At 44.1% G+C, this 11,310-nt stretch overlaps 1 protein-coding gene across 1 annotated transcript in view; it reads left to right on the top strand.

Moving 5' to 3' along the window:
- The first annotated feature begins 49 nt into the window (after nt 1-49).
- ZNF142 (zinc finger protein 142) overlaps nt 50-11,310 on the top strand; it is a 38,850-nt gene continuing 27,589 nt past the window's right edge. The window contains exons 1-3 of the mRNA XM_089683559.1: nt 50-208; nt 2,379-2,681; nt 8,343-8,957. Coding sequence (XP_089539685.1) covers nt 2,429-2,681; nt 8,343-8,957 — 868 coding nt within the window. The 5' untranslated portion in view covers nt 50-208; nt 2,379-2,428. The remainder of the gene's footprint in view (nt 209-2,378; nt 2,682-8,342; nt 8,958-11,310) is intronic.

The raw sequence follows: 11,310 nt of genomic DNA, 5'->3' as shown, positions 1-11,310 counted from the left end.
GCAAAGGAAGGAAGTGACGGACGCTGCGTTCCACGTTGGACTTCCGGTTGCGCTCCAAGGCTTTGGTTCGGATCTGGGCTTAGAGCTTGAGGTTTGCCAGCGAAACCAGGTTGTCCAGGAGGACCTGAGAGTTACAGTGATCGGCTGCCGACCGGGCCAGAGGGGAGGAACCATCACCCAGACATGGGCAGAGGCCTGCAGGGATCAGGTGCTGTTGGTTACCTTAGTAACAGATGGGGGCAGGAGGAGTGTAGGACAGGCCCAGTGATGCCTGATGATCTGATCTGTAGGCAGAGGTGACAGGTGGGCCTGGCTTGGAAGATATTCCCCTGGACAATGCCCATTATTTCCAGGTTTGACTTCCCAGGTACCTGCAATGGAGGGATGGAGCAGCGATCAGGTCAGGTGGTACAGGGGGTCATATTAAAGAGAATCTGTCACTTTGTTGCCCATTCAAGGCAAACTGACAGATTCTCCTCCTAGCCCCACCCTCTGATATTCACCTGTCCCATTCATCTGTCAGATTCTAATCACATATCACGCTCCTCCCTTCCCCCATGTAATATTTGTAATCCCCTCCTGCTTGGTTTCCCAGGTTATCCTCAAAATACATAGTCACACATCCTGCAGTTCGTCTTTCAGCAAGAACCTGGAAGAGACAGGACTGCACCTTCCCTGATGATGTACATAAAGAAGATGGCGGTACTGGACCTGGTGTGTGGCAGTGGATTGCAGCAATGCCTCTGCTGGCATCGGTGTTGATGTCATGGAAGGGGGGCTTGCGCTGTCTCTTCCTATCCCCTTCTTCTTCTCCTCTTCCCTTCCCTCTCTTCCCTTCCCTCTCTTCCCTTCTTTCTCTTCTTCTCATCTTCCCTTCTTTCTCTTCTTCTCATCTTCCCTTCTTTCTCTTCTTCTCCTCTTCCCTTCCCCTTCTTCTCCTCTTTCCTTCCTCTTCTTCTCCTCTTCCCTTCCTCTTCTTCTCCTCTTCCCTTCCTCTTCTTCTCCTCTTCCCTTCCTCTTCTCCTCTTCCCTTCCTCTTCTTCTCCTCTTCCCTTTCTTCGTCTCCTCTTCCCCTTCTTCGTCTCCTCTTCCCCTTCTTCGTCTCCTCTTCCCCTTCTTCTTCTCTTCCCCTTCTTCTTCTCTTCCTCTTCTGCTCCTCTTCCCCTTCTTCTTCTCCTCTTCTCCTTCTTCTTCTTCTTCTCCTTCTTCTTCTCTTCCCCTTCTTCTTCTCTTCCCCTTCTTCTTCTCTTCCCCTTCTTCTCTATCTTCCTCTTCTTCTCCTCTTCCCCTTCTTCTTCTTCTCCTCTTCCCCTTCTTCTTCTTCTCCTCTTCCCCTTCTTCTTCTTCTCCTCTTCCCCTTCTTCTTCTTCTCCTCTTCTTCTTCTTCTCCTCTTCCCCTTCTTCTTCTTCTCTTCCCCTTCTTCTTCTCCTCTTCCCCTTCTTCTCCTCTTCCCCTTCTTCTTCCCTTCCCCTTCTTCTTCCCTTCTTCCCCTTCTTCTTTTCCTTTCCCTTGCTTTTTCTCCTCTCCTCTTCTTTTCCCTTTCTTTTTCTCCTCTTCTTTTCCCTTTCTTTTTCTCCTCTTCCTTTCCCCTTCTTCTTCTCCTCTTCCTTTTCCCTTCTCCTTCTCCTCTTCCTTTTCCCTTCTCCTTCTCCTCTGCCTTTTCCCTTCTCCTTCTCCTCTTCCTTTTCCCTTCTTCAATTCCCTACCCTTCTTCTTCTCCTTCTCCCTTTCTCTTATCCCCCTCCCCCCTTCCCATTTTCAGGTCCCAGGATGGGATCTGGTGTGCAGCATTGGACTGCAGGATCACTGTGCTGCCACCTTCTTTGTTTACATCAGGGGAAGGGGGTGGCACACTGCTTCTTCCAGTTTCTTGCAGGCAGCCACCTGATTGACATGCATGCTCCGCAGCATGTCATCAATTGCCAACTGCAAGAACCTAGAAGTGACAGCACTCCCCATTTCTGATGATGTACAGTATGTAATGAAGATGGTGTCATAGGACTTGGTGTGTGGTGGCAAATTGCAGGAGAGCCTGTGACACCATCCTCTTATATATCATGGGAGTGGGGGGTGCACTGTCTCCAGGTTCTTGCAGCCAGCCCCCTGATGATGCACTGCAGAACGTCATCTGGGGCCAGCTGCAAGTACCTAAAAAAGACAGGTCTGTCCAACCCTCTGGGTGTTAAGATCCACTTAAAGGGATGCTGGGGCTGCGTGGGAAGGAGTTAAAATGTCAGCTGCTATGCCTGTTACCGACCCAAAAGACTTCACCTGGTTTCCAGAAAAAACATATACATTCCCTACAGATTTGGTTTTCCTGTTTTTATACGTGTAGCTGGTCCACTAGACAAACATTGATTTTTCTGTGCTTTTTCAGGAGAAAAGCTTGAGTGAAGACCTTGGTGTGGTATGCGGTCGCCATAGCACATGGAGATGTCAGAAGTAGACCTTCAGGGGTCATGTGACTGGGCTGTGAAGTCTTGTGAGCAACTGTTGCTCCAGTCATCTGCTGAGGCAGAATACCATATGGAGAATCCGGCTGAAGACAGTGCTGGTGGGGAAGGATCCGATGTCCTTCATCTTCGAGCAGAGGAGACCTCACCAATGACTGATGTCTCCATGTCTGGTCCTGGGCAAGTCATTTTTGAGGCTTCTGAAGTGCAAATTGCTACAGAGACTAGTAAGTGGCTGAACTTTTGAGCTTTTTCCTATCAATTTAAAGGCACAAATCTGGGTTTTTTTTTCAATTTAAAGCTTAAAGTGACATTAAAGGTTTTATTTATTTATTTTTTTAATATCAACGATGTTATACTTGCCTTCACTGTTTTATGGTTTTGCACAGAGCAGCCCCAATCCTCCTCTTTTCGAGCGCTCCAGGCCCCTCTCTCCTGCCTAGTGCTGCCATAGCAAGTAGCTTGCTATGGGGGCACCCTAACAAGCTCGCCCCAGAGCCACTGCTCTGTGTGTCCATTTACACACAGAGCGTGACTCGGCCCTGCCCCTGCTCTCTCCTCATTGGCTCACTGGCTGTGATTGACAGTAGTGGCAGACAATGACTACCGCTGCTCTCTCAGCCAATGAGAAGGGAGAATCTTTGGAGAGCCAAGGATCTCATGCACATCACTGGATCGGGCTCAGATAAGTATTAGAGGTGGCTGGAGGGGCACAGGGGTGGGGGGGGGGTGGCTGCTGCACACAGAAGGTTTTTTACCTTCATGCAAAGAATGCATGAAGATACAAAAACCTTCAGCCTTTACAACCATTTAAAGTTTGTCAATTCATTTATTTTTGGGATACAGTACCAAACACAGTTACTTGCAGTGATGCCACTGGATACTGTCCAGTGTTAAAGCTCACTTACAGGGGTAGTAAACACCACTGGGATACTTGTACCTACAGGTACGCTTATATTACAGGTAGGTACAAGGAATCTCTCCTAATATACATCATTTATAAGATATCCAACATCATTGCAGCTGGTGACGTCACCGGCGAATGCGCTCTGAAGGAACGCATATCAATGCCATTGCTTTAGAGCAGCCTTTCTCAACCAGGGTGACTTGAGGTTTCCTCAGGGGTGCCTTGGCAAAATCTCTGAAAATTGCCCAAAACGTGTATACAAGCCAGCGGGTGGACAAGCCTGTTACACAAAGCCACAGGTTTTCATTGCGCACCATTACGACCTTCTAGCCGCCGGCGACCTGACAACCAATGACATCATCAGTTGATAAGGAGGATATCAGCTGCCTGCACAGCATCCTAGTTTGACCCTCCCCCGCCCCTCTCCATCAGCTATGGGGTCACATTAGCTCAGTAATGGAGAAAAACTGAAGGAGAAGAGAAACATAGGAATACTAGTCATTACCACTGTGCAAAAGTGTTTTTAATTTGGAAGAATAAATCACCTCTAATGTTGCATGCCCTACATGTGTGGATGTTGCGGTGTTATATAAAACTATCAGAATAGTTTTTCACATTTTAGAAGGGGGTGCCCTTTTAAAATTATGGACAGTCTTGAGGCACCCTGTTTTAGAGTGGGGTGTCCTTAATTTTAAAGGATGCCTTGACTGAAAAAAGGTTGAGAAACATTGCTTTAGAGCTCTGTGCTGTGGCCGTGACTCCTGGCGCATGCATGAGAGTGACATCACGTGGCTTGTCTATTCAAGCGGCTGCTGCTGCATTCCCAGAGGTAAGACCAGGTGAAGATGTAATAACCATAAAAAATGTTTAATAAAAAATAAAGTAGGTGTTGTACTCACAAATGACAATATAGTCGAGGCACATCATAAAAGAACAGCTGGGTCAACACCGCGCTGAGTAACAGTCCGCAATAGGGAGTGTAGACATCCAATAATCTGACGCGTTTCGAGGACTTGCCTCTTCCTCAGAGCCAACTGACCAAATGTCTGCTCCCTCTTTTATATGCTCACTACTAGTTAAACCAAAGGTCACATGGGCCATCCTGGACACTCCCCTATGCAGGTGGAGGAGTCACAGGGGCAATTGACATAGTATAAGTAAACACGAAAGGTCTATAAAAATATATAAATATATATGTATAAATAAAACCATTGAAACTAGTGACAATCATAAAATCATATGAACCATAAGAAGTGTGCAAATGAAAAATAAATAAATGGAAAGTTACACATATATCTAAAATAAAAATCCTTCCCTGGTGATCACTAGTTTCAATGGTTTTATTTATACACATATATATTTATATATTTTTATAGACCTTTCGTGTTTACTTATACTATGTCAATTGCCCCTATGACTCCTCCACCTGCTCAGGGGAGTGTCCACGACGGCCCATGTGAGCTTTGGTTTAACTAGTAGTGAGCATATAAAAGAGGGAGCAGACATTTGGTCAGTTGGCTCTGAGGAAGAGGCAAGTCCTTGAAACGCGTCAACCTATTGGATGTCTACACTCCCTATTGCGGACTGTTACTCAGCGCGGTGTTGATCCAGCTGTTCTTTATGATGTGCCTTGACTATATTGTCGTTTGTGAGTACAACACCTACTTTATTTTTTATTAAACACTTTTTATGGTAATGCACTAGGCCTGTGCGCCCTCTGTTTTTTCTTTCATCATTCAGTATATTTGGATTTCCCCGGTCCATTTGAGGGCAGCAAGGTGTGCATGTTCCAGGACATTCCTTATGTGGTTGTAGCCTGCATCGAGTCCATCCCCAAGCGCAGGAGCATTTGTGTTTGAAGATGTAATAACTGCTGAGACATTATATAAGCCGCATATGCAGTGCGTTGTTTTTAGTGAGTTGGCCAACTCATAAACTTCCATTGTGAGAGAACAGTGTGTGTGTGTGTGTGTGTGTGCGCGTGTTTTCTAAACGTTATATACAGTACAAGTAAAACATTACACAATTTTTTATTTTTAACTAATATCTTTTTTTTTTTTTTTTTTCTGTGCAAAGCAGCATTTCTTTGTTTCTTGCCTAGGTGAGGATTACATTGCCCTTCCCCTGCCCCCTCCATGTGCACAGATGTGCAACAGGGCTTCAGGTCCTGAGCAAGCCCTGCGGCACCTTTGCGCACACGCTGCTTTTCCCAACCATCTGCACACGTGCAGGCTTTCCTATGCATGCAAAGGCAGCTATTAGGCAAGTTCCAAGCCTTTGCTATGTTTGCGCATTCACAAGAAATCACAAAAGATCAAAGTATGTAGAAAAGATAATAGAGAGAGCGCTAAATGCAGTATATGATATAAAAATTATATATATACAAATGAATTAAAAGCAGCTAACACTCAGGGTATAGGTAACAGTCCCAGAATCCCAATTTCTAAAATATTAGTGCAGCGCTAAAAAAAATACATGTCATAAATTCCATAAACGCATGCGACTTAAACGCATATGTGAGTAAAGTGCTGAAAGTGCAATAACTTGTAAAAGGAAATCCCCCCTTGGTACGGATGTACACTCACCAGACCATAACTTATAATACGCATTGATTACAATACATCGCACATCTGGCGGTGCAGCGGTATGCTGACAGTTACGGGGTCATCCGTTCATCCGTCAGGGTGGGTGCCTGGTGGTCCTGGGGGAACTAGCTCAGCCAAAGGAGCCAGAAAGGTGCTTATAGTGTAGTATTTTATTTATGGTAATAATAGCAAGTAACATAAAAACGTATCCACGTGGAGTAATTAATGAATATATAAATGTTTGTTTATTTATTATTAGTTATTTCAGGTACTTATATAGTGCTGTCAATTTACACAGCACTTTACATATATATTGTACATTCACATCAGTCCCTAACCCTCAAGGGGCGTACAATCTAAGGTCCCTAACCCTCAAGGGGTGTACAATCTAAGGTCCCTAACTCACATTCATACATGCACATACTAGGGCCAATTTAGACAGGAGCCAATTAACCTACCAGCATGTCTTTGGAGTGTGGGAGGAAACTGGAGTACCCAGAGGAAACCCACGCAAGCACAGGGAGAACATGCAAACTACAGGCAGGAGGTACCGTGGTTGGGATTCGAACCAATGACCCGAGTACTGCCAGGCAGAAGTGCTAACCATTTAGCCACTGTGCTGCCCATAAATGAATAAAGTATCAAAATGGCCACTGCTGATCAGTAGCAGTGGTTAGAGGTCAGCAATAGGGCTCCACCCAACGCGTTTCGTGTAACAATACATCCTCAGGGTGTAGCTGTCAACATACCACTGCACCCCCAGATGTGCGATGTATTATAATCAATGCGTATTATAATTTATGGTCTGGTGAGTGTACATCCATACCATGGGTGGATTTCCTTTTACAAGTTTTTGCACAGTTCCTCTTCATGAATAACTTCATGCGCCAATCATAGGCATTTCTTCAGCTGATATCTTTGCGCAAGAGACGTTATAAATTCACGAATGGTCTGATGAACTTCTTTTATTGCATTTTATGTCATCTTGAACTAGTTATATTGATATTGCACTTTCAGCATTTTACTCGCATATGCGTTTAAGTCACATGCAGGGTGGATTTGATTTAAATCAAACTGATTTAAATCCCGATTTAAATCACTAGTCAGTAAGGCTTGATGTAAATCCTAGTTTTCTACATAAAGACTAATTCTTGCTGGTATAACTTTAATATACAAGTAGATGAAGATTTTTAGAATAACAACTTTTCATATTAGTTTTTTTATCCCCAGTTTAATAGGTTAATCATTCATATTTGGACAACTTTTCTGTTGTACTTAGGAAGGAGAAAAATAATCATTACCTTAATAATAACAATTTAAATAGATTTATTCAACTGAAACAATAACATTCCAGCATATGTGATTCGCTTAAACATCCATGTTTGTTAACTAATTTGGCTAAACAAAATATATATATTTTAAGAAACTTAGACTGTCGGCCCCTTCCTCCTCACACTTAGTTTCACTTTCTTCTTGTGCAGATCTATTCCACTCCAAACAATCAGAAAAATATTGTTTCTATTCTATTCACTGAACTTCTTGATACTTAGCAGTGAAGGGGTTGATTCTGTATTCATAGGTTTGTAGAAGTTAGGATGAAGGTCTTTTTCTTAACTCTGTTCATGTTATAACATTTTTGCTGTGAAGAAGAGGCATGTGATCTCCGCTGAGTCAAATTCAGTTTTGAGAACTGCAAAAGTAAACCAATCATCTGTGATAATATCTTGTAGGCAGAGAAACTGCCCAATAATCTTACAAAAACCTCTGGAAGAGCATGACATTGTGAATGGATTCATGGAATTTATTTACCAAAAAAATTAAACATATACAGCCTTATTCTACATAATTAAAAAACTAATCTTGATTTCATGATGGAATAACCTTTGGATGGTAATATATTTTCCTCAAAAAGCATTTTATTTTAAAAAATCCGATTTTAAATTAAAAAAATCCGATTTAAATTACAAAAATCAGATTTTTTTTGATTTTTTAAAAAAAAAATCACTGATTTTTATCCACCCTGGTCACATGCGTTTATGGAATTTATGACATGCATTTTTTAGCGCTGCACTGATATTTTAGAAACAAGACATCGCATGCTATGCGCAGATGTGCCAATGGGCTCTGCCAAGACGGGAAGTCCTATTGCACATTTGCGAAGGCGCCAGTATGGCAGAGTGGAGCCACCTGAGAGTCGGATTGAAGGTCCACCTGAATACATGTTGATAAGATTATTAACATCATGCTGATCTGGTTTACTTGGATGGCTGAAATGACTTTACATATATATTGTACATTCACATCAGTCCCTAACCCTCAAGGGGCGTACAATCATGCAAGAGAATTCCGGAGCAGGATCAGTGCATGATTTATTGACTGTCTGTCTCTCTATCTAGGCAAATCTGTTGGCATCTTGGCTGAAGCCACCCTATTGTCTCAGGACTTCTGTCAGCTTGCAGTCTCGGGTATGCCGGAACTTCCCAGCAATAATCCATGCAGTTCAGATATGATCCTATCTGACCAAATATCCATCAGGCTTGAAGATGACTCCTGTCAAGGCAAGAAGGACAGCTTTTCATGTCCCATTTGTCAAAATCAATTCAGGTCACCCAGTGAACTAAAAGAACATTTTAAAAGTCACCCCCCAGCACCCCAGGACTTCAGCTGCTGGCAAAGAGGCTGCACGTTCACCGCTCAGGACATCAAAAGGCTCCAGTCTCATCTGAGGAGGGAACATAAAGTGACTCCAGTGACTTGTTCTCATCGCAGCTGCCGCCTGCTTTTCCCGAGCCGGGAGGAGATGACCCGACACTTTCGAAACCATTTTCCTTTTCACTGTGTTCACTGTGACTTTGTCAGCTCCAATACAAAGCTGTTCTCCCAGCATCAGAAGAGCCATTGCAGAGACGGACAGTCGTTTCCAAATTTTGACTGCATACAGCCAGCCCCAACCAAAGCTTCTACAGCTCGGCCAGCAGTAGACATGCTGAGTGACGGTTCTCTGCAGTGTAGTAAGTGTGCCGTGTGACAGCAGGATTCGATTTGTAGCAGGGGTTGTATGTGCCGTAGGGATCTCGTAAGCCGGTGAGAAATTTTGGCTTGTCTTGGAACCTTGGGACACATGGTGGGTGCAGGGGCGGACTGACAACTCATGGGGCCCCCAGGCAATAGTGGATCATGGGACCCCTGTGTCCTTGCCCTAAAAAAAAAGCCTATAAAAAAGGTACCAGGGGCATCTCATGGGACCCCTACTGACCCTGGTCCCTCGGGCAGTGCCCGAGTGCTCGAATGGTCAGTCCGCCCCTGGGTGGGTGTATCATTGAACTTCAGGATAACCTCTGAATTTCCTTTGAGGACCCACCTCTAAAGACTCTCCGTGAGATCCAACAATCTCAAACGGAAACTTGGCTAATGTCCCTGGGTCTGTAGCCTCCCTAGCGGTCTGATTATGTCAGTATCTCTGTGCTCAAAGCGGTACATTTTTTTGCATGGAAATATGTAGTTTTTTTATTGTAGGTCTGTAATTTTTAGGAATAACTCACTGAAATCTGTCCGAACAAGAGTCTAGTAAACATCCCGGGTAGGATAAAATTTGAAACAGAAAATCATAAATTATATTTTGATAAATAATCATAAAAAATAATAATTTAATAATAATTTAATTCAATAATATGATCAAATATGAAATATAGCGCCAAGTTCGCACATCACTGAGCAAAGTTGCAGAATCGTTTTCAGTGTCTGATGAGGAATTTCCCCCACGAATCATTATCACTCAATTCTGCAAGTGGTTCTGATTTACTATCGCTGTTCTCTAGCCGGTCTAAAACCGCTTTTGACCTAAAGGGACGCTTTTTGGACGCCATGGACGTTTCTCAGTTTCCAGGCAGAAAGAACAGACAAAATGCAGGCAGGGCGCCGGACAAAGCACTCGGGACAAAATGTATGTGAAATGGGTTGAAACAGGAATGTGATACTATGTGATTTTAGTGTATTTAGTGAATGTCACTTTTTGACATTTTTAAATTTCCCGCCAATTCCGTCCCCCGTACGTCCCGACGTCGCAGGGAACGGAACCTGGAAGGAATCGGCCGGAGGACATTGGCGGGGACGCTGCAGGGGGGATATCGCGGGAGCGCAGGACAAGGTAAGTGAAGAAGAGATCCCGGAGCAGTGCTTCAGGGTATTCCTGAGTGTAGCTCGGACTCATTGTCCATTGTATTCATTGTCCTGGTGCTCATTGACACCGAGACAGAAAGTGAAAGAAAATCTAAAATTTTAGAGTTGACACCAAAGCACAGGATCGGAGGGTAAAATTTTCTAATGTGGAGACCTGACAATGAGTACAATTGAGTCCGAGTACCTGCTGGGGAGACACTCTCTCGGTTTGTCCTGGTGCTCAATGACACCGAGACAGAAAGTGAAAGAAAATCTTAAATTTTAGAGTTGTCACCAGGGGCGGACTGACCATTTGGAAACTCAGGCACTGCCCGAGGGCCCGGGGGCCCCATGAGTTGTCAGTCCGCCCCTGGTTGTCACCTAAGCCCAGGATCAGAGGATAAAATTTTCTACTGTGGAGACCTGTTTCGGTGAACACCGTCTAAGAGGGGAATTCCTTTTGCTTCAACTAGCAAAGCAACTAAATTGTTAAATAAACTAATATAAAGAAGAGTCTATAAGCCTTCCCTACTCAAAAAAAGAAGCAAAGTTTTTGCTATTCATACACTTAAAGCTGAACTCTGGGCAAGAAACGTTCATGTATATATAGTCTTCAATAGCAACAAATGATGTAAACTAACGTGTGCACCAAATGCCTTTACAAACTCAGAAATTACCTTGTAAATGTAGTGTTGACATCACTGATCAGAGCTGTGGGAAGGACCCAGCAGGCCCCACCCAATACAGGCTGCCAGCAGAAAACTACAGGAAGGGGCGGAGACAAGACCAGTCACCCTGTGCAAGGAAAGAGAGCAGCAGTGAGCGGTCTTTATTGCAGGAAGGAAAGTCTCACACTGGATTACTGCACAGATCCCAAAGAAATATACACCAAGATTCAAGGAACAATGCACAAGATTGGCTTATCCTGAAGTTCAGCTTTAGGGCAAGTTCACACCAGAATGCTGTGCAGGAAAGGCGCACACTGTGCACGTTTCCCACACTGCGCTCAAAACGCACTGCTTTTGTGATATGCGGCAGGTGCCAGTACATTGTTAATGGCACCCCAAATGCATATTGCCAGTGCAGTACATTTGCCGGCACAAAGTCACATGGTGCCACAGTACCATGTGATTTGGTGCAGCACGTTTTTGAAAGTTAGCACATGCGCTACTTTTACTGCGTTCCGGTGGAATTCGCAGTCCATTC

This window comes from Staurois parvus, unplaced genomic scaffold (genome assembly GCF_062004578.1).
Source record: "Staurois parvus isolate SC_StPar_1 unplaced genomic scaffold, SC_StPar_1.0 ptg000315l, whole genome shotgun sequence".
Classification (NCBI taxonomy): domain Eukaryota; kingdom Metazoa; phylum Chordata; class Amphibia; order Anura; family Ranidae; genus Staurois; species Staurois parvus.
Note: the sequence above shows the minus strand (reverse complement) of the source record. Positions and strands in the feature narration are given on the sequence as shown.